The sequence below is a fragment of the Pteropus medius genome, unplaced genomic scaffold, assembly GCF_902729225.1.
Source record: "Pteropus medius unplaced genomic scaffold, Ma_sr-lr_union100, whole genome shotgun sequence".
In the NCBI taxonomy this organism is placed as follows: Eukaryota; Metazoa; Chordata; class Mammalia; order Chiroptera; family Pteropodidae; genus Pteropus; species Pteropus medius.
The window spans coordinates 42896135-42920373 of record NW_024340849.1 but is presented as its reverse complement, the minus strand read 5'-3'; the positions used below and the strand labels follow the sequence as shown (position 1 = coordinate 42920373).

Genomic DNA, 24239 nt, shown 5'->3' with positions numbered 1-24239 from the left:
CTCCGCATCCTCACCAATACTTGTTTTTTGATTTATTCATGATAGCCATTCTGACAGGTGTGTATTTTTGGTATTTTTTTAATGAATTTTTCCACATCAGGAGCACATGTGCATTCTGTACCCTTTATATTGATAGCTGTGGGCTCTGCAAGTAGCCAAAAGAGTTCATTTCTTTATATTTAGTGTATCATTAAAGTATGTGTTGTTTTATCAGGAATGACTCACCAAAATAGAACTATTTAATTCTTTCTGAATGACTTTTCACTTTGAAATTGAGGATTATGCCTTATTTCATAACAAGTGGCCAGTGTGAATGATTCTTGCAATGATGCATCATTTCCCCATCTCAAACAACAGACACTCATTTTTCAAAACACTGGACTTTCACTTCTTCTTTTGAATATACACCACTTATTAAATAGCTATCCCCATTGCTGCCCTGATAACCATTCATGATGGCAATATTATTGCTCTGGGTCAAGTTGCAAAATAGCCAAAGAAACACATTGGTCATCTTTCTCTCAAGTTCTAAAGCATTATGTTATCATGCTTCTAGCTAGGGCTCACTTTTCCTAGAAGAGGCCATAAAGGGAAAATGAATTTTTTATTTGTTTTTGTGGTTGGGATTTTTGGCATGGGCAGTTATAATGACCCATTGTGAATCACCATAATAGCACATAACACATGGAAAATAATTGCTTGAGCTGGCAGGGGTATTTTCATGTTTGGCAGCTACTTGAAGGCGCCATGGGGGACATTTATGAAACGATCAGTTTCTCTTTTGTAATAGTGAAATATGTAAGAGGGCAGGTTTTTTTTATGTTAAATTCTAGATTTATTTTAATTGGGTCCCTCCATCAGTGTGATTGCAAAAAGTGGCTGCTAACCAAATTCTCAGGTTTTCATATTATTGAGTCTACCCTTTTTAGCTATTATATTTAAGTAATTCCATACAAGGCTCAATAATGAGTGCAATCTTATACATTGCTAAGAGGACTTTTGGAATGTGGAGAATATCTTTACCATCTAAAGACATGGACTTGGATGTGCATGAATCTGATGTGCAAATGTTATATTATTTTTTATCAACATTTCTCTAATTACTAGTGAGACTGAACATCTTTTCATATTTGTGGTGGCTTATAAATTTATTTTCCTATGAATTTATGTGTCTATTTTCCTGTAACTACCTCTTTATAACCTTAGCCCATTTTTATCAAGTTGGTTGCATTGTTTTCTATTCACTTTTAAGTCCACTTTAAATATTATGGATGTGAACGCTTTTTCTTATATTGTATAGTGTTACAAATATGTTCCCTACTCAAAGACAATATTTTTTTAACTTTATGTCTTTTATTGAATGAAAGTTTTAAAGCTTTATGCAGTTCTACTTGTCAAACTTTTTTTAATGGCTTTTAAGTTCATTTCTTTCTCTACCATTTTCCTTTGCATTTCTTTTTCTTTTTTTTTTTTTTTTTTGCCTTCCATAGGTTTTATAGGTTTTTTCCATAAAATTCTGGTAAATTTCTGTTTTAATTTTTTTCATATAGAAATTAAGATTACAAAATATATTCTTCTATATCATTGTAGACATCTTTAAATTTGAAACTATTTTTTATTTTTAATCTACATTAAAAGTAGGAATCCATTTTTCCCTCAAATGGATGCACCTCATCTAACACCATTAGTAAATAATTAATCACTTCTTTGCTTTGAACTGCCATCTTTGCAACATACTAAATTCAAATACATACCGTATTCTATTTCTGGAATCTTTATTTCACTGATTTGTCTATTCTCTCACTAACACCACACTGTTTTCATTATGGTAGCTATGAAGTATATTTGAGACCTGACAGGACATTTCTCTCCTTTTCATTTATTTTTATTTTCTGGCTGTTCTTAGAGCCCCTGCTCTTACTCATCTTCTATATTTAATTTTCATGTGAATCTCAAATCTATCTAAAGTCCAATGATATGTATTTTGGGGGTAAAAAGTATACAAAAATTATCTAACCCTTAATTGAAAATTTAATTTAGCTTTATATACATTTCTAAATATAGGTAGGATTTTATAATTCTTTATTTCCTCCCTATTGTTTCAATGTAACATTCTTTCTTTTTAATACTTGTCCCATACTTCTGTACTTTTAATCTCATCCTTCTAAAATAGCATGTTTCTTCTTCTAGTTCGTGTTTTTCTAATCATCGCTCTTTTTTCTCCCCTCTCTTCCTCTCAACCTGAGAACATTAGCATTTTTCCTTGATAACAAAATTGTTCTCTGACCCCATCTAGGGTGCTATCTATTCCTTTTAAATGCTATCTATTGAACACCTGGAAAGAAAGTTCTCCTCTCTCTTAACAGTTCTCCTCTCTTTACAGGTATTTTATCTTCCATTCATGGCAATCTGATTTATGTCTCTTCTTGATAAAATAAAATTCCCTATCAAATGCAAACAATATCCAAATTAAAATATCTAATGATAATCCTGACTTTGTCTTCCTTCACCCCCAGTAATACTTAATTCAGTCCTATCACTTGCTGAAATTATTGCAATATTGCAACTACCTTGACTGGTTTTCCTTCTCTAGTTTTGTCCACTATAATCTACTCTCTAAACTCCCTTTATAAAGAAATCTGGTTATTTTGAGGCTGCATATAATTTTTATAACAGCATTATTGAGATATAATGAACATATACAATGTACTCATTTAAAATGTACAATTCAACTGCTTTTTGTATATTCACAGAGCTGTGCAGTCATAACCACATCAATTTTAGAACATTTTTTATCACCCCAAAGAGAAGCTCCATACATTTTGATTATCACCCCCGAGTCTTGACATCTTCCTTCTCCTTTATTGCTCTATCCCAGCTCTAGGCAACCACTAATCTACTTTCCATCTTTATAGATTTGCACATTCTGGACATATAAGTGGAATGATATAATCTATGATCTTTTGTGAATGGCTTCTTTCACTTAGCATGATGTTCTCAACGGTCATCCATGCTGTAGCATGTATCAGTATCTCATTTCTTTTTATTGCCAAATAATATTACATTGCATGGATATACCACATTTTACTTACTATGCATTTGTTGCTACACATTTAGATTGTTTCTACCTTTTGGTGTTTATAAATAATGCTGCTACAGACCTCATATAAACTTTTTGAGTTTGTTACATTCCAATAAAAATTCTGTGGAAATTTTTATTATAATTAATTGCATTAAATGTATAGATTAATTTAGGAAATTTTTAGTTTTTATTACAATATTATTTCCATCTAGGAAAATTACTTTCTTTTATAGTTATTTAGGCCTTGTTTATTTCCTGCCACAAAGTTATTTAGTTCTCTTCATAAAATTCTGGTGCATTTCTTTTTGTATTTATTTCTACTTATTTTATAATGTTTTGCTATTTTGAATGGGATCTTCAAATTAAAATTTCTATTTGGTGATGGCACAGAAAAAAAATGAGCACAAAGGAAAAGCTTAGAAATTATACAGGACAGAATTCTAGGGCAGGGCAGTCACAGCTATTATCTTCCTCCCCAGGATGCCTAGAAAAACGAGAATGGGAAAATTATTTTATGGATTGAGAGAATTTCAGTTGCTCCCTAATGTCATCAGACCTGGATGATTTCCTGTCAAAAGTTTTCTTCTGAGACATCGCGGGAGGAGGTTAGCAATCATAGCAGGGCATTTATATTATTTGCCCCAACATTGAGGGTGCCACATCAATGATAGAACTGCCACATCTTATTACTGCCTATATTTTAGAATGTGACTAAATGCATCCCTTCCATTGTTCTCTTCCAGAATTTCCAATGAACACTCCCCCAAACTCCAGATTCGTAGTCATAGTTACCTGAGGGCAGTCAGTGAAGTCTCCATCAACCGAAGCCTGGACAGCCTTGACCCTGCAGGCCTGCTCACATCACCAAAGTTCCGCTCCAGGAATGAGAGCTACATGAGAGCCATGAGCACCATCAGCCAGGTGAGTACTGTGGCTGCAGGCCATTAACTGCACAAGGGTTAGTGGATACTGAGAGGGCAGTCACTCCCCAGGAGACCACTGCTAGATTAAGTAGGTGGTCTGATCTGAGAGCTACTAGCATTCTGCCCCCAGGTAGCATCTAATATCAACAGTATACCAGCAGAGCAGGAGTCCTCTGCAAATGGATAAAGCACTTCGGGAGACTCCTTGGAAATTCATTAGTCAACACCAGCAAATTTGTCAATAAGAAGTTAATGGATGAAACTTTAGTGTAAAAATGCTTAGAGGTTAGATGGACAGGGTGGACATCACTGGCAAAACCAAGGCAGCGACTAATCATAAAAGAACAAGTATGAAGCAGGTCACCAAGACAGGCACCCAAGCACAGAAACGAGATAAAATCGATTTACCTCAACTGGGTCCTAGGTGAATATTGTTTCTCAGTAATGAGGCAGAAGCCTACTTCTAAGAACTGGTACTCAGGACTGGGGATGAAGACTCAATAAAAGTGACTTATTCAGCTAATGCTTTCTGAGTCTCTCCCATCGAAGGTCTCAGAGGGTGTGGGGAGGGGCATACTGCCTAAGCTCAGAGGCAGTGAGAACCTGGGACTCTTGGAGGACCTGACCCTGCAGCTCTCAGGGACCACCAGAAAAGCAGAAGTGCTTCAGAAGCTTCCCACGGGAGAATAAAAAGAAGGTATTTTTTTAATGATGTTTAGGAACTCAATTCAAATTTATATCACAATTTAAAAAATAAGTACTATTAATTCAGCTAATATTTATTGCAGAAAGCACTAGGCCAGGTTACACAAGTTATTCAGTGATGAATAATACATAACTCCTGCCCCTCAAAAGCTTTCAGTCTAATGGAAAGCGTATAAAAAACATAAAAGTGCTGTTATGAACATTATTTACTTGCACACCACAAAAACACTCTGAGGTAAGCACGGCAAGAATTAACAATAAAATTTACCTTTACTGGGTCAGACTGTGCCAACTGCTTTATATTTTTAAAATATAAGTCCTTATAAACACCCTGTATGATATGTGAGTACCCAGTATGATATGTAAGTACCCAGATGTTAAATGAGATTATCTTTGTGGTCATGAAATTGTTAAGAAGATTCTGAAGCTAAAGAGAAAAAATATTAATTACTCAGATTCTAAAGAGAGAGCTTCTAGGCATGGGGTCTAGGAATATGCATTTTTAACAAATAGTCCAAGTAATTCTAATAAAGTAGTATTTTATCTTATCTTTGAAAAATGCTAGCCTGAAACATACACAAGGAATAGCAAATGCTCTAGTTTCGTTGGAGCTTAGGAGACTTGTATAAGCAAAAATGGGAAATCTATTCTAAATTTTGTTCTAGAGACATTTTTATACAAATAGTCTTGTGTGCTAGGCCCAGTGGAATGGACTTTATTCCTTAGGAATGGGATTGATTAAAGTTAATTAAAACTTCAACTTTTAAGCAAGCAAGAGATATGATAGGAACTTTGATGCAGGATAATTAATCTGGCAGAAAAATATAGGAAATGTTGGAGACAATGAGAAGCTAGAGACAGAGAAGCTAGCTTGAAAACATTGTGATTATCAAGGTGAATTAATGCTACTGGTGGTTCTGTAGCCGATGGTGGTGGTTGAGGGGATGTGAGTGGGGGTGATGGTGGTGATGGTGGTGGAGATGGTGGTGAAGGTGGTGATGGTGGGAATAGTAGTGGAGATGTGATGATGGAGATGGTGATAATGGTGATGGTGATGGTGGTGATGGTGGTATAGTATAGTGATGGTCTAGTGTGATAGTGGTATACATAAAACAAAGGATAAATTTGAGCAAAATATGATGAAATCACAGGCTAACCACTGAAGCATCTTTGATTTGTGAGAGTGAGACCCTAAAATAGGACTACTGCTCTCACTTTGTCCCTGCCATTAAAATAGAGCTTCCTGCTTTTCATGGATTTTTGAAGAGCAAAGGTAGGGACCACAATAAAGTTCCAAGAGCAGGGCAGGGTGGGAATCAAGGAAAGCTGGCATGTGGAATTTCAACACTTAGTCACTGCATTTTTTTTTTACCTATTTGTGCTAGCTAATCCTGTTCAGTGATACTCACAAACCCAACTCTCAGAGAAATATTTGGTGCCTCATTTTGTGAAATTTGAGCTTATTTTGTCTTTATTTTTTTTTTTTTTTACAATGAACAATATAATATTTAAGCTTACCTTCATTTTGGACAGCCTCATGGTCACACAGTCTTCTGGAATTCTAAAATCATCTGTAAGTCCAGCTGTCATATGAACAGAATACATTTGGGAGTAACAATTGTTTGTTGGAAAAATGTTTACAAATATTCACTGCTTTTATAATTTTACATGTTTAAAACAGAACATGTCACTTCCCCCATCAGGACATTGCACCTACGTGGCTACCTGCTTTTAGTACCTATGTCACAGGTATGACCTTCCTTGAGACAATATCACTTTCTAATGACAGTTTAATAAGATTTCAATAAATCACCAAAGAAGCACATGTGGGCCTTGATACTATGGCAGGTCAAGCTCTGCAATTCAATGGTATAATCATTTTGCCTTAAGTAAAATACAGAAAGAATAGCCATCCTAAATGGATTCCTGATGATACATCATTTTTCTAGTTCCATATTCAATTTTCAGGTAACATAATATCTTTAATGATTATTTCAAACTTTCAACCGCAGTCCCAACATTGTCATTATTCAAAAGAGAGTAGTTTCTTTTTCAAAGCAATACTACTATACACCCTAGACTTTTCAAAAGTGGTTGGCTTTTATGCTATTGGCAATATTCTCTTATAGATCACTAGTAGCAGCTCTAATAGTATAGAATTTAAGTGCATTATATCCTATTTCATTTTAAAACCTGATGTGTATATTATTTGTAAAAATCTCCTAGAAAGATTAAAGTAAAATATGGTAAGCTAAGAAATTGGTCTAAAATAACTAAGTTGTTTCTGACATTCATACCTCACAGAAATAAAATATCCCTAAAAACAGACTTTGCTTGAGAGAAAAATTGAACATCTTTTCATATGGTTATTCCTTTTCTATATTTTTACTATGTATATAGCTAATTTTAAAAATGGAGGGGTTTTAGAGAAAATCTTGAGAAGAAAAAATTTTAGAAAGTCACATATTTTTAAAAAATATTTGGTAAAATAATTGTCACCCCCAAATTAACTTAATTTATGTCTTAATTTATTTCAAGTTCGAATCTTAAATATCTTCTTCTGGAAAGGTAAACTAGAAGCCTGCAAACATATTTTGTCTGTCAACATGTTGAATGCTCATATTTTAAAATTAAATGTAATTAGGCAATTCTTGTGCTTAGTGGTAATAACAGCAGTTTAGCTGTGTTTTTTTAACCTAGACCATTCCTTCATTTTATGTATACAAAGAAATGGAAGCCCCGATGAATTGTCTGTGGCACACAGCTAGTCAGTGATAGAATCTGAAAAACTCAAGTATTCTGACTCTAACTGGTAAGTTTCTTCAATGCTTGGTAGTATTGGACATTGGCAGCAATAATATTGCTAATAATAGTAGTCATAATAATGGAAATTATAACAATGAAATAGTTGCAATGTATTGCTTATCAGATATATGCTAGAAGCTTTGCATAGTATGTCATTAATTTCATATCAACTGTAAGAAAGATCATTTTTTAATTTTTGAACTCAATCTCAGAGAGTTGGAGTTATTTGTCTCATTCTTCCCACTATACTATCTCATAAAATCATATCCACTATTTGTGTAGTGCCTACCATATGCCTGGAAATACAGTATGCATTTGTATATATTATTTTATTTTATCCTTAAAGCATCCCTATGGGGTAGATATTTTAACCATTTTACAATTGAGGAAAGTGAGGCTCGAAGAACTCAAGAAAATTGTCCATGATATAGTAGAAAGAACACTAAACTACTCCTCCTTCTCAATATAAATTCAAGTGAATTTAAAATCTAAGCAATAACACAAAGTAACAAAAAAATATTAAAACAAAATTTAGGAGAATATGTGTATAATATTGTGGTGAAAATTATAACTTTTCATAAAACAAGAATTCCAGAAAACATAAAGTAAAAGATTAACATCTATTCTAACTAAAAATTAAGTATTGCTATGTGTCAAAGACATCATAAAATTAACATACAATAGATGGCGAGAATATTTAAGCACATCGAGAAAAAAAAGTTAATGTTCTGGTTGCCTAAAATGTTCCTACAAATTTGTATGAAAAGATAGACAACCCAAAAGAATTTTAGGCAAAGCTCATGAACTAAAGGAAAAGATATACAAAGGCCAATAAGTATAGGAAAACGGGCTCATATACTCTAGGAGGCTCATAAAGGGAGATCAAAACAGCAGAATATAACTTTTGATCTATCAGAGTGGCAAAAATTGCTAATATCCAGTTCTGGTGACCATATTGAGGAAAAAAACTCTAGCTTACTTGCTGTTTGGAATGAATTGCTACAATTGTTTTAGAAAATAAGTTGGCAAAATCTAGAAAAAGGTAAATATTTTTTGGCATAAGAATCCCACTTTTGGAACTCTCTAATACAGAAATAAAAGCAGTATGTAAAGATAAATGTACAAGAACGTTTATCAAAGCATGGTCTCCAAGGACATCCTGAATCCTCATCAACAAAGGAGTGGTTAAATAAATATGGTACAATCATACTATACAGTATTATGGTAGTAGTAACTTAGTGTCCGAATCTCCCTGAGTCTCTATTCACGGACAACATTTATAACAAAATGAGGTGACAAGATATCCTTATGATCTCAAATTATGAGTAGATGGGAGCAAACCACCAGTAGCCATAAGCTTGCATTATACCTACATCTGTGTAGGAGAATATACAGGTAGACAATGATTTTCATGATGATCTGAGCATAGCAGAACAAAACATACAGGAGATACTTACTGGAAACTTTGGCGGGAGGAGCTATTTGAGAAGAGCAGCTGAAACTGGGAAGGAATTTGCCTTGTCTAATAGGTAAATTCAGAGAGCCTGCAGTGGAGTCAGAAAAGTCAGAAGCAATCTGAGTGCTATGGACACTGGAAATCAACCAACCATAGCTCCTTCCAGGACAGGGCATAGTACTGAGAAGAAACAGTTGGTAGTGGAATCGACCACAAACAAGATAGAGACAATAGCAAAGAAGAAAAGAGAAGTCCAGGTAGAAGGTGGGGATGGGAGCAAGAGAACCAGGAAATCTCAGAATGCAACACTGTGCTAAAGCAATAGAAAAGGAAGCCCTGTGAATTTAGGGTGCAAATCCTGAATGCATCACCGTCTCAAGGTCAGAAAAACTAATTTTACAGAATAATGAGCAACAGAAAATACCCACTTTAAATCACATTCCAAGTTACTATATGAAGAAAAGAGACTGAGATTTGGAATAACATTGCTAAGAAATTAAAGCATTATAGAAAGACACACCCACAAAATAGATCAAAACTGTAACAAACTATTTTAAAATAAACTCAGGAACATTAATAAAAATATATAAAACAAGAAAGAAAAATGTATCTGATTTTTAAAAACTTAAAAATGATGTCACAGAACTCAAGGAAGTATTAGAAGTAAAAGAAAAATCATTTCAGAAATGAAGATCGGACTAGAAGGAATACAGGACTCAATGAATGAGATATTTCATACACTAAGAAAAATAGAATCTAAAGAGGAGAGTCTTTTTTTAAATCAAAAAGAAACAAGGTAAGAAAGATTAAAGAAAAATTGATAAATATTTAACACACAGGTAAAATTTCTGATAAAGAAAATCAAAGCAAAAGACCAGAACAAATAATAATAACAATAATTAAAGAATACTTTCCTGAAATAAAAAGATGACTCTAATTTACATGTTGAAAGAGCGGACCTTGTATCTGAGAAATTAACCCAAAATAATCAACGCTAAGACATAGTCTAGTAAAATTACAGAACTTTCAAGAATTAAAAAAAAAAAAAAACTTTAGAATTCTAGACAAAAAGAGCAAGTGAGTTTAAAAAGAACAAAAAATAAATTAACATCAGACTTTTTAACAATAATAGTTTATGCCAAAAGAAAATTGAGTAATATGTTATTATGCTCAAAAGAAAAAATGTGAACCAAAGATTTTATACCCAGAAAATCTGACTTTTAAGTTTAAAACTCATGGGCAAATCATTATACACATGGAAGAATGCAGAGAAAATTGTTTCCATGAGCCTTTTCTGAGGAGTCTACTAGACCATGAGCTTTAGTCAACCTAAGTGACCAGATGTTTCTGGACTCTCAGTTCTATTCCATTGGCCTGTATATCTGTCCTTGTGTCAGTGCCATACTTTAAATTATTGTAGCTTTTGAAGTTGGGAAGTGTGAGTTCTCCAGGTTTGTTTTTTTATCAATATTGTTTTGGAAATTCAGATTTTAATTAATATCTTAAATTAGTTTCTTAGAACTTTAAATTAAATCTTGTATTAGATCTTAAATTAGTATTTCGATATATATTTCTTCATGTTTCTTGTGGAATTCTTTGAGCTTCTTGGATTCCAACATCTGATGGATAGGAGCTCCATAAAGAAAAGAGAAAACAGAAGGTAGGAAATCACTAATGAAATAATTCAAGAAACGGTCCCAGAACTGAAAGACATAATTTTGCAAATTTTTGGAGGACCACTCCAGCACCCAGCATAATGAGCAGAGAAAGATCCACACAGAGAACATCACCGTGAAATGTTAAATTATTAGGACAAGAAGATCCCAAAAGCTTTCAGAAGGGCTGGGGAAAAACCAACTCACATGGAAAGGCACAGCAATGCGAAAGGCATTCAATTTCTCAACCTCTAGCATACATGGAGGTTGACACATAAGGAACGAAGCCTGAAAATATCTAAAAGGAGAAGAGATGCAGGCTTAATTCCCAGATGCAAGCACACTTAACAATGGAGATGAGATATAGACATTTCCACTGATGCAAGATGTGGTCCACCACAAGGAGGAAATAAAACATGGAAGAGGAAACAGGGACTAGATAATGAAGGGCACCCCCAGAATGATGGGAAAGGGAAATCTCAGGACAGCGATGGGCTTGGCAGCCATATATTGTGAAAGGAAGACAGAAGGCTCCAAGAGTAATGCTCCAAGAGTAATGCTCCAAGGGCAGGAGGGAAACAAAGAGGTTATCAAAGGCCTGTGAACATATCTAGAGATTTACATAAACAAGTGTTTGGAAAAATATATGCAAATACCATAAGACCCAGATGGAAAAATTGAATGTGGTTGCCTCTGGGCAGTGAGGGTCAGGAGCATGCTCTTTTTCTTTATAAGCCATCTAGAACTATTTGACTTATATTTGTGTATAAGTTTGATAAAGAATAATCGTTTATATGAAAAAAGTAGCATCAAGCATTAAAAATATAGTTATTGGTAAACTGACTAAATGAGGGCTAAAGTGGAAGAGAACATATAGGCTATGTGCTCTGATAATATAAACATAGTACAGCTATTTTAAGATGAGGAAAGAATGAAACAAGCATACACACCCCTCCCCCCCAAAAAAAGGAATTTTTAACTGTTTTCGGTAATGATATGGGCAGTGGTAGTATTAATATGTTATCCTGAGGCATTGTGCATATATTGTAGAATAAAGCAAATGAATAATTGTAGGATATCCCAATTCTATCATCTTCTGTGGGCTTGAGAACCAGAATTTTTAGTACAGAATAAAGATAGTATATGTATGATGGAGAAGAGATTGCATAAAAACTCCGCAGTATGAATTTGAATTGGATGGATGCATAACCTAATTCTGTACACAGAAAAGGCCTAAAATGACAACCCAAGTAGCAATGACAGCAAAGCTTCCTAGTACGCATATTGTGTTCTTGGAATACTAATTCCCACTAGTAGAAAAAAGGGATTTGGAGAAAAAATACTGATTCTTGGATTGGGAAGGAATGGTATGAGTTTGAAATACTTTGTCGTACCAGATATTAAGGAAACTATCCAAGACTACTGTCTTCATGTCAAAAAGACTCTGGAGCCAACTAAAGAGTTTCCCACTGGCTGAAGCTGAGACAAATTTGAGTTCACTAAAAATAATATATGAATTAGATTTAAAATCAAAAAATATTTTTAAATATATGAGTTTATTTTGATATTTAAAAAAATAACTGATCGCATTTGATAAATAAGAGGAAACAAAGTTATTATCCTGAAAATTAATAAATAAAAGGGAGAAAAATCCTTTGTCCTGTTGTTTCTATATGAACTAAACCATTGAGTAACCAAATAATAGGAGAGGAAGCATTTCATTATAAAACTATTCAATGAGCATTTAATCTCTGACAGAGGTAAAGACAGCCTATTCAATAAATGGTGTTGGGAAAACTGGACAGATGCATGCAAAAAAGAGAAACTGGACCACATTACACCATATATAAGAATAAACTCAAAATTCATTGAAGACTTAAATGTAAGACCTGAAACCATAAAAACCAAAAACTCTAGAAAAAAAATATAAGCAGTAAACTCTCTGACATTGCTCTTAGTAATATTTTTACTGATATATCTCCTCAGGCAAAGTAAACAAAATAAAAAAATAAATGGGACTACATCAAACTAAAAAGTTTTTGCACAGCAAAGGAAACTATTGACAAGATGAAAAGATGACCTACTGAATGGGAGAAAATATTTGCCTATGATATATCTGATAAGGAGTTAATATCCAAAGTTTACAAAGAACGCATACAAATCAACACCAAAAATACAAACAATCCAATTAAAAAATGGGCAGATGGCCTGAATAGGCATTTCTCTAAAAAAGATGTACAGATGGCCAATCGACATATGAAAAGATGCTCCAGATCACTAATCATCAAATGCAAATTAAAACCACAATGAGATATCTCACCTCTCACCTGTCAGAATGACTATTATTAATAAATCAAAAAACAGCAAGTGTTGGTGAGGATATGGAGAATAGGAAACCCTGGTGCATTATTGGTGGGATTGCAAACTGGTACAGCCGCTATGGAAAATGGTTTGGAGGTTCCTCAAAAAATTAAAAATAGAATTACTTTATGACCCAGCCATTCCATTTCTAAATATTTATAAAACCAAAACACGAATTCAAAAAGATATATGCACCCCTATGTTCACTGCAGTGCTATTTACAATAGCCGAGATATGGAAGCAACCTAAGTGCCAATCAATAGAGTATTAGATCAAGAAGTGGTACATATATACAATGAAATATTTTTAAAAATAAAATCTTACCATTTGCAATGACAAAGATGGACCTAGAGCATATTATGCTAAGTAAAATAAGTCAGACAGAGAAAGACCAGTACCGTATGGTTTCACTATATGTGGAATCTGAAGAACAAAATAAATGAACAAAGGAAATAAAAACAGATTCATAGATACAGAGAACAAACTGGGTATTGCCAGTTGGGAGGGAGGTTGGTGGGGCTGAGTGAAAAAGGTGAAGGGATTAAGAAGTACAAATTAGTAGTTACAAAAATAGTCATAGAGATGTGAAGTACAGCACAGGGAATATAGTCAATAATATTGTAATAACTATGTATAGTGCCAGGTGGGTACTAGACTAATCAGGGGATTACTTCATAAATTATATAAATGTCTAACCACTAGGTTGTACACCTGAAACTAATATAAAAGAATACCGAATGTCAACTCTAATTGAAAAATGGAAATTAAAATAATAAAAAATAAAACAAACAAAAAACACTATTCCAACGAGTAATTGTAAAAGTTGATGGAATTAGAATATCACCATTTTGCAATGCCCCCCCATCCCCCCACCGCGGGTCAATGAATTAATGGATCTGGGCATTCGAGCACAAATAAGAAAAGAGACGACCCAAACATGATGTGCCTCTAGTCTTGCCAACGGGATTGAACCTGATCAACCCTCTAGCTCTAGCTTATAATTTTCAGAAAATACAAAAGAAACATGCTACATCTCACCATGAGTATGAAATCAGCAAATCTAGACTATCAGAAGCTCTACAGCTAAAACAACCTAGGTGCTTCAATAGATGTATTATAATTTTAAAAAATAGAGGAGGAAAACCTGTATATTAAAAGTGAATTAAAAGATATATCAACAATTTTAAATGGGTAGAACTAAACTAGAGTCCAGGGATGTACATTTGGGTGAAAAAATAAATAAATACATACATACACACATAGAAGTGAATGTAATAAAACTCAGAGTACAAGTTCTTTTTGGAGGGAGGATGGGGGTTGTGGTTAGGATGGGGCATATGGAGGAGCTGCTGGAGTGCCTGAAAAAGTTCTGTTTCTTGATCTGGGTAGTGCCTACAAAGGTGTCTGCCTTATTACAATTTGTTGAGTTACATATTAGTGCTGTGTGGTTTTACTTTATGATTCAATTTTTATGAAAAATAGGTGAGAGGACACATGAAAAGATAATTATCCAAGTTTAATAGCTGTTACCTTGACAGGGATAAATGTTTTACTATTTGTGATGTTTGGCATGTTGATGAAAAAGGAAAAATCTAATAATACATATACGTGCATGTATACGTATATACACATACAAACGTACATACATAGTTTGTTTTGATTTTTACTTTAAAATCAATTCAAACTTACAGAAGAGTTGTATATAAAATAAAAAACCTCCTGTACATCTTTGACCTAGATTCATATTCATTGATTATTAAGATTTTGGCTCATTCGCCCTCTCGTGCTCTCCGTCTCCCTCCTTCCTTCTCTCTCTCTCTCTCTCTCAACTGCAAATACCATGTCTCTTTATCTCTAAATACATCTCCAAGATTTCTTTAAAAACAAGACTATAGATAATATATATGCAAACTTTTTACATGAATATATGTAATTATTAGCCTTGAAAATGTGCAGAGATTATATCAGATTAAAGTATGTGAAAATACTATTTTAAACTATAAAGAGTTATTATTAAGAAACCCACCTCTTTTCCACTTAATATGCTTTAAGGAAATTAGTCACTTTTACCTGAAGTTTAAAGAACTTACTTAGCTCATTATTCGAGTGCATCTTCAGATAATACAAAATGAGGAGATGGTCAAAAATTGTGATAGTTTTCAATATGTATTCTCAACTTAATTGTAGATTAATCTGTTAAATTCTCAATTAGTCATGAATTTGATATTAGGGAAATTAGACATATGAAGTTCTGAAATGTAACAGAAATTTGAAAAATGCTCCCACATCTCTACAAAGTGAGAAATTGGAGTACCTGGTTTGGCTTACTTATTTATGTATGTATTTATTTATTTAGGTGGTACTCAAACCCAATGGAAGTTATATACAGAGGGATATAAATAAATAAAAACTGATTCCTCAGAAAAGTCCTCATTTGGAAGATTTTTAAGTGCATTTATAAACAATTTGTGGACCATATCGGTATTTCTAAAAAAAAAAAAAGAGTGAAATCTGTAGATAGTAGGTAGATAGTCTGAAAATCTCCATAGTGCTTTTCAGGATTTTGACATATCTGGGTTTGGTCTATTTTTGTGCAGAATATGAGTATCTTGTCAGAAAATATTGGGCCTGTTTTTATACTATGCACTAAATTAAGCTTCAGTCTACACTGAAATTATTTGACAAACTAGTTACTTCCAAAGGCACAATAAAAACACTGTTTTCTAAAATGTTTATGCTAAAAACGGTTCCACTGAAATACACGAACTCTGACCACGGCCGGATTAGATTGTTCCCGAGGTTTGCGTTTATAAGTAAGAAAAATTAGCACCTAGGTGTGCACTGGAATAAGACTTCCCAGCCCCACGCTTTCTTGCATACTGAAAATAAAGCTTTTTATTTGGAATTTAATCGACTATTTGGGAGTATTAACTAGATGCCGTCCAATTACCGTCTGTAAAGTAGAGGAAATAAAATGCACTGGAGCTTAATGTCATCGGATACTGCTTTCTTCTGAGAGGGTTGAAATTTGGAGATGCTTGAAGGGAGAGGTCGCTTCTCCACGGGGCGGAGGAGTGAGCGGTGTGACAATGCCCTGTCTCTGCCCTCAGGTGAGCGAGATGGAAGTGAACGGGCAGTTCGAATCCGTGTGTGAATCCGTGTTCAGCGAGCTGGAGTCGCAGGCGGTGGAAGCCCTGGACCTGCCCATGCCCGGCTGCTTCCGCATGCGGAGCCACAGCTACGTGCGGGCCATAGAGAAGGGCTGCTCCCAGGACGACGAGTGCGTGTCCCTGAGGTCCTCCTCCCCGCCGCGCACCACCACCACCGTGAGGACCATTCAGAGCAGCACGGGTGAGTGAGCAGAGCAATGTCCCCCGGTCTCCGGTGACACGGCACCACCAGAAACCTGGCCTCTGAGCCTGGGCTACAGCATAGCCGTCCTATAAGACTGCGCGCTGTGCCCTTGCAGTAATCACACGTAGTCACCAGTAACAAAATACCACCCATGCCCTGGAGAGCAGGGCTTTGCTTCCCTGCTTGCCTCTTTCCTCAGTCTCTGACCACATTCAACACCCCCTGATCTCTCCATCACCATCTCTGGTTTCGATAGAGGAAATTGCCACTACAGGACCAGGAGGGACAGCACAGGAAACAGGTCTTCCCAAGATCCCCACACAGCATTCGAGAAGCTAGCAAAGTCATCCCAACCAACTCGTACTCTCCACAATCAGGCTTTGACTTTTAGGAGGGAGACCCCCTAAATGAATTACGCACACTGATTGTAAAGCATCACAGAGGTGAGATGCTTATTTAAACCCAAGATATGCACAAAATGACTATCCCAAAAGACCTGAAATATCACTGTGAGAAAATAAGGAAGAAATCAATGATCCAGTAATATTGATTGAACATGTTTTTTTATTATAATAGAAAGCAAATTTACATTATTTTAAATTTTTCTGTCATGTATAGAGCATCTCCTTTTCCCTCTAAGCTGAATTTAGGTTGATGCTGTTAAACTATATTTTTAACAGTAGATTTTAGGCAAGGAGGCACAGAAGAGCTTAACTGGTTCCATGACACTGGAACTTGCAGAGGAATGTAACCATGAGTTATGTACAATGATGTGTGTTGTTTTTTTTTATATTTATAACATTTGGGTCCAAGAAGAAAATCCCTTCCCCCTTAACAAGGCTTAACTTTATGATTGAATTCAACACAACTCCAATACGGACTAGTTCTACCTAGAGTCAAGATAAATAATAATGAATAAATTAGAAGGAAAAACTTGTGCCAGAATATCGTTTTATTCAATTTTTCATTCTAAGTGTAGCAAATGTCAGTAACTATCATTCAGCCTAGAACTTTTGCAGGCTTGAAAATTAATAGGTCTTCAAACCTGAGTTAAAATTCTACTAATCAGAGATACAAGGTTGAACTTGTAAAAACCATTAGAGGCTAAACGAAAGGAGTTTATTATTGACCAGTGCAAACAGAGACCTCAGGATTAGGGAAAGAGACACTTCTAGACACTGCCTGGCTCCACAGGGAGCTCAGCAACTCTGCCCTGGCTGGCTGTCTTCAAGCAGAGACAGTGGATGTGTGTTCTTGCTCATTGGGAAATTCTGTAAGAGTAGTCACAGATGAGATTAATAAATCTCAAATAAGGTTGACATATGAATTGGAAAAATATTTAAAAATAAAAATCCATGGCATATTTATGTGTGTGTTTACATTCATGCAGTAAGTGTAGTTTGAAGGTCTGCCCTGTGCCAATAGCATATCACTGTGTCTTCAGATGTTTTCCAGTTTTCATCACCCCCACCCTACACGCAACCCTTTCCCAGTGTCTGATCCATTCCTCACTGTGACAATCTCACTGCCTGACAGCTGCTCTTCTGTACTGAAACTGCCCCTTAAATACGCAAAATGCAGATCCTTGCCCAGAAGTTCCAACGGAAGGAAAAGGGTGATTGGTTTAGGTGTTACGGATAAAGTGGCAAGAGACTCTAGAACGTTTTTTTTTTCCTTTTTGTTCACCTCTCAGAGGATTTTGTATTTTTGTTACTTGAGAGACGATTTACTTACCCTTCCTATAACACTTTTTGTCCCAAGGTCTTCACCCCAAACACCTGCATGTCTGACCTTCCTAAGACTTTTCCAGACACTCTGGAGATTCCCAGAGTTCAAACAAACATACCAAAAAAAAAAAAAAAAAAAAAAAAAATCAAATAAAATCCAGATTACCAGTTAAACTTGAATTTCAGATAATAGTGAATAATTTGATAGTATAAGTATATTCTAAATATTGCATAGAACATACTTATACTACAAAATTATTTGTAGTGCTTCTAGTATTTGCTAAATCTGATGAAACTTTCAGAGATAAGGGACCTGGGAGGGGGTGAGCTGTATTGTTTCATTTAGGATCTAAATTAAATCAGAGGGGCTGTAGCCAGAAGCCCTCTGTGGAAGAACACCCCAAAACAGAGAGAAGTAAATGAAAACACCATGGAGGGTGATTGTATCTGCTCTTCTTAGGCTCGGTGTGTCTCATCCTAAGTACTAGGCCATGTCCACCTGCAGCTTTCTGAGTAGGAAGGTGGCAGCCTTGGCTGCAGTGGGGGATGAGAGTCAGGAAGATGTGACTTACCCTGGGAATGGTAAAGCAGAAAATATCAGATTTATGGACAGTGTTACTTTTATATCAAACAAAATATCAAGATATATCATCTTTACATTTGTGGGAAAATAAACAATTTAAGGATTTATAAACCATTATAGTGGATTCTAAGTAAGCCCAACAGATATTTAGGAGGACAACCTTAAGAATTCTAACATCACCTTTCACAGTTTCTCTATGCCATAGATTTGTTCTTTTCAAAAAAATAGCCATTATTTTATGATATAATAAAATTCTGTCTATCATTCTACCATCCTATTACTCCTATGTGCTCTCTCTCTCTCTCTCTCTCTCTCTCGCTCTCTCTCTCTCTCACACACACACACACACACACACACTCACATTTTTTATTCCTTTTTCTCTCCCACATGATCTTAGCATTATTATATTAATTTTCTTCTACTGGTTTCCTTCTCACATTGAATCAAATACAATGTGAGAAACACAGAAAATACAATGTAGAAAACACAGAAAATCTACTTTCTCACAGGACCTCCTAATTTTTGAAATAATGCACTCATCTGTGAGAATCAGGAAATTACTTTGCTCTATTTTGAACTATTTCCCCCATGTACACAGGTCAGATTTACATACGTGTTTGTATGACATGACATAAATTTTTCTTTTTGCTTCCTTTCCTTTGCTCATTATTCTTGGATACTCACAACGTAATCAGTTTTCCTAAACTTCCCCTTACCTGAAAAATTTTTTTTGTTTTTACCAATTGCAGTTATTAGCTATAACTTTTCCCCAAAAAAATGCACATTCTAAGTCTTGGCTTTTTTTATCAGCTCATTTTAGTAGCTCAAATTTTCCACAAAATATACTATTAAGCTTTTCTCTTCCAGCCTTGTTTCTTCTTCATATTAGCAAAATAAAGTCCACAAAAAGTATCTGATGCCATGTGAGAGAGTCATGATGATGGATTGGGTTCTAAGTAGCCCTAAGGATACCCTAGCGACATGAGTGAGAATTAACAGAGACTCATCTGCAAATCACAGCAAATTGGGAACTGAGTTAGAGAGTAACTTATAGTTATGCTTCCTTTGATTTATTGACCTTTGGCTTATCTAACTATTATAGAATCTGATATCCTCTCAACCTATCTGCTCAAGCACCCAGATATCTCTCCATCTAATGACTGAACCACTTTTATATAAACCATTGCACTTGGGACTACTAGGTTAGGATTAGAGCTACTATAGAAAAGTAAAATAGAAAAGTGAGGAATTATCCTCACGACCGTGGGAAAACAGACACCCTTACCCAATCATCCGAATATTTTAGGTAAAAGTAGAACTTGGTGCCAGAAATATACTCAAACCTCCACTTCAGAGTATTTGATTAAACCTGCCTCATATGGAATGTACAAACGCATGTGTATGCGAATAAGGACACATTTTCCTTTTACTTCCTACCTCGAGCATTTTCTAGGCTCTCTCAAAAGCATTACCACAATGAAGCTAGACAGGCTTGTATCTGCTGAAACCAGTAGCCTAAATAAGTAAAAACATTGTATAATAATCATCAGTGGATACTCCCATACAGCTACACAGACACCCACCATGGTCAGAAAGGACACGAAATAAACCTTTTGCAGTGGCTACCCAGGAAGTAGTACTGGGAGGATCAACTGATTCCAAGAGAGAGATTTTTCAAATAAGCATTCATTGGCTTTTGTGATTTTAAAAGTCAATATAATATTTGAATAAAAATCATACTCTGACAGAAATAGGCAAACTATCATGATATATGATTCTCTGATATTATAAGAATAGTTTTCACTTCGAAATTACATGCTTTCCAAAGAAGCTTTGCGTAGCAATATCGTTTTATAGAGAGTCAGTAGATTCACTTGACACTAGCTCTTAAAATTTGTGCTATATTATTTTCATATTAGGAGAAGCTCAGAAAAGTTGACCAAGTTGAACTGGTCTCCTGTCTCTCACAAAGTCCCCAGCAAGAGCAGTGAGGCCCCAGGAGAAGTGTCCCTCTGGGCAAGCAGCCTGTGTTTTCCAACCAGAAAGTCAACATTGTTTGCCCTCTTGGGTGTGGCTTGGGGCACAGTGACATCAGTATTTACAGTTAGATTTTTTTAACAAGACAGATCATATTTTCCCCTAAATTGAGACACATTCTTCATAATCTTACTTCATACAGTCTCCCATTGCTATCAGCTCTGACACACCTACTCGTCTTGCTCTGTATAGCAAAAACAGTTAACCTGTGGATTATCTGAGGTCTAGGCTAATGTTTCAGTTGTCTTACATATTTGGGTCTTCACCCCCCAATCAGCCATCCCACCCATGAGTTACATCAAACCCACCTTCTTGTACCATACACTCCAATCCCATACACCTGGCTCCCCACTCAATCACCAAACAACCCCTAAATACATAAGCTCTTGAGCAGAATAAATATTAAGGAAATAATTTATATTTGCAATACACATAGTAGACATTCGATAATGGAGGAAGAAGGGAGAAGCAGATAAATACTTTTTATTGTGATATAATTGACATATAACCTTGTATAAGATTAAGGTGTACAACGTGTTGATTTGATATATTTATATATTGCAATATAATTACCACCATAATGTTAGGTAACACCTCTATCATATCACATAATTGCTACTTCTCTTTTGTAGTGAGAACATTTAAGTTCCAGTCTTTTAGCAACTCTGAAGTATATAATACAGTATTGTTGACTATATCACTATGCTATACATTAGATCTCCAGAACTTCTGCATCTTCTAACTGCAAGTTTGTACCTTTTGACCAAAATCTTCCAAATTCCCAGCCCTCAGTAAGCACCATTCTACTTTGTTTCTACAAATTTGGCTTTTTAAGATTCCACATATAAGTAAGATTGTACGATTCTTTGTTTCTTTGTCTGACTTATCTCACTTAGCATAATGCCCTCAAGGTCCATCCTTGTCATAGAAACTGGCAGGATTTCCTTCTTTCTTATTTCATTGTATATATGTATATATATCACATCTTCTTTATCCATTCATCCATTGACAGAGACTTAGGTTGTTTTGAATAATTGTGAATAATTTTACAATAAACAACAGAAAAATACTTAAGTTCTTCACAAACTGCATAATTGACAGATGATTGAATAATCAAATGACTTTCCCAGGGAAAAAGCATTGCTATTAAAACAAGTTGAATCATAAAATATTAGCAGTAGAAGAAACTTCTACATCATCTAGTCTAGGGGTTTGCAAACTACAGCCTGGCCAAATCCAAACTGCTTGCCTAGTTTTGTAAATAAAGTTTTATTGATATAAAGTTACACCCATTTGATTATATATGGTCTGTTTTCACTCTTTAATAGCAGACTTGTGTAGTTGCTGCAGAGACCATATGGCCTGGAAAGCCAAAAATATTTACTCTCTGGCTCTTTACTGAAAAAGGTTACCACCCCTGATCTAATCAACTAAAATCATGTTAGGGTGAGAAAACTAAGGCCCAAAGTGGTGGGCCTCTAGCTAGATACAAAGTCAGAATGAAATCTCAAGCCTCCCAGCCACAGCCTTTTGCCTTTTTGGGTCCCAGCTGCACGAATTATTGATTGTATGATTATTAAGTTAATCTGAACTTCATTTTCTTCATGTGTAAAATAAAAGTATAATGCTGCTTTTCATATCAGGATTAATGACTACTTTTAGAGAATCCTTAGAGTTCAGAGAAAGCTCACATATTTCTAACATATGCTAAGTTAATTAATAGGTTGTTTTTATAAAGCAATGGAAGAAAGCTTCTTAAGTCCAAGGGACAGGCATCTGTCAAAAGTTTTTGAACCAAGAGCCTTTCTTTTCTATTCAAGATAAGATCAAGTAGTAACTAGATGAACATCCAGTGCTCAAAACTTCATTCTGGAATCAGAGGTGAGCAAGACAGAGGGAAAGGCTCACCTAGCATTCCTTGTCAGGAACCTCAGGCTTCTGATCTGACTGTGGGAAGACACACAACATGTTCCTTGCACAACCTGAGGGCATTCATTTTTGGATCCTAGATACTTAATACAATGCCAGTCACCTAGCAGTTGCTCAATAAAATTTTTTAATAAAAATAAATTTAAAAAGATAAGATCGAGCACTAAATATTCAGATGTGGCCTGGATATATGTTCCTTATTTCTCTGCTAATGAGGTTCCCTTCCCTGAATTTCTCCAAATATCCAAGTAGGACTGAAGACATCCACTTACCTCCATCTAAGGCAAAAAAAAAAAAAAAAAAATCAAGATTTGTGGCAGACCCTGTGCCTTTTGTGAGGTAATCTGTCTGGTTTTTATATCTGAGAAATCTGACAGTGATGACTTTTGGAAGAATTTTGGTTATAACTTTTCCTTTTTCCTTTGGTGCACTTGAAGTGACATTCTTCTGTACTCCAATAGAAATATTATGAAGTCATGAAATGCGAAAGTCCTGTCGGACATAGAAGAAAATATAAAGCCTGAAGGACATCTTAGGCTTTCATCTCCTCCACTTGTTTTGCCATATGTAAATCACCTCTTGGGAATGAAGCCAAGCCTCAAGGTGTCATGCCCTGTAGACAGCTTACAAGTCCACTTTTGTCCATCTGAGGGGTTACCACGTGGACACCAGAGTCTTTAGGCCTTCAAGGTTGTTGTGACAGTCAAGTGAGATCATTAATAAGGAAGCGCCACACCATGTAAATTACAAATTAGAATGCTTCTACCCTGGCTTTGATTTTAAATCTCTCGGTCTAACTTAGTTTATTAATAATGATAATGGCTAACTTTTGAGCACTTACTGTTTGACAAGCATTATGAACAGCTACATAGATTATCTTGTGTAATCCTAACAAATACTCTACAACGTGACCTAAGTCTTTCCCAACTAGGAATGATGTACAGGAAAAAAATTAAAACTCAGAGAGATTCGACAACTTAACCAAGGCACTACAGCTGTTAAGTGACAGAGCAGGCTCTTAAATTCTCTTTACCCATCAATAAATGCTTAGTGAAGTATGGCGTACCCTGAAATAAGTTAATACAAATCTGTCTACTGAATGAGAGGCCTAGAAGATTTTTTCTTTTGTTCTTTCTTCCCACAAATATTCGTTTAGCTCCTGCCATGTTTGAAACTTATGATTTCCATAAAATTTTCTGAAAATCCCTTTTTTTAAAAGAAACTTTTAAAAGTTTTCTTTCACATATTATTGACATGGCTTTTTATGTTGTCTAACTGTGGAATATCTGTTGAAAGTAAAATTAAAGAGGTAAACAATAGAGAGAAATTAAAATAAATAGAGAAAAAGCCTATAAAATGAAAATATTCTTTGGGTTTAAAGTTCCAAATTATACTTTGTCATTATGAGATTATAACAGATTTAAATGATCAAGCATCCGATTTCTTGATCTGGTTATAGAGTTGCCATACAGCGCTGAATGGAAAAAAGAATATTTGCCAACTTGCATATAAACTAAGCAAGTGGTAAATTTTGTTTTGTTACTGATAAAATAATCAAAGGTTTCTGCCTTAAATTAAGTAAAAGAATACTACAATAATTTAATTCTGATCTGACTAGTCTC

At 35.1% G+C, this 24239-nt stretch overlaps 2 protein-coding genes across 32 annotated transcripts in view; one reads left to right on the top strand and one right to left on the bottom strand.

Moving 5' to 3' along the window:
- DLGAP1 (DLG associated protein 1) overlaps positions 1–24239 on the top strand; it is a 790600-nt gene that overhangs the window by 613664 nt on the left and 152697 nt on the right. For all 15 annotated transcript variants that reach the window (XM_039845385.1, XM_039845427.1, XM_039845394.1 and 12 more), the window contains 2 exons: positions 3826–4003; positions 16098–16338. In XM_039845385.1, coding sequence (XP_039701319.1) covers positions 3826–4003; positions 16098–16338 — 419 coding nt within the window. The remainder of the gene's footprint in view (positions 1–3825; positions 4004–16097; positions 16339–24239) is intronic.
- The window catches only part of LOC120588201 (uncharacterized), a 125360-nt gene that overhangs the window by 15601 nt on the left and 85520 nt on the right, over positions 1–24239 (bottom strand). For 8 of the 17 annotated variants that reach the window (XR_005649202.1, XR_005649164.1, XR_005649166.1 and 5 more), the window contains 2 exons: positions 6229–6293; positions 3875–4030 (listed from right to left, as the gene is read on the bottom strand). Coding sequence is in view for 2 of the 17 variants with exons in the window: in XM_039845458.1 (XP_039701392.1) it covers positions 6229–6293 (65 nt within the window). In the remaining 15 variants the exon portion in view is untranslated. Of the gene's footprint in view, positions 1–3842; positions 4031–5090; positions 5138–6228; positions 6294–24239 lie in introns of those variants that run through there. The other 9 variants (XR_005649198.1, XR_005649210.1, XM_039845458.1 and 6 more) reach the window with 4 other exon arrangements.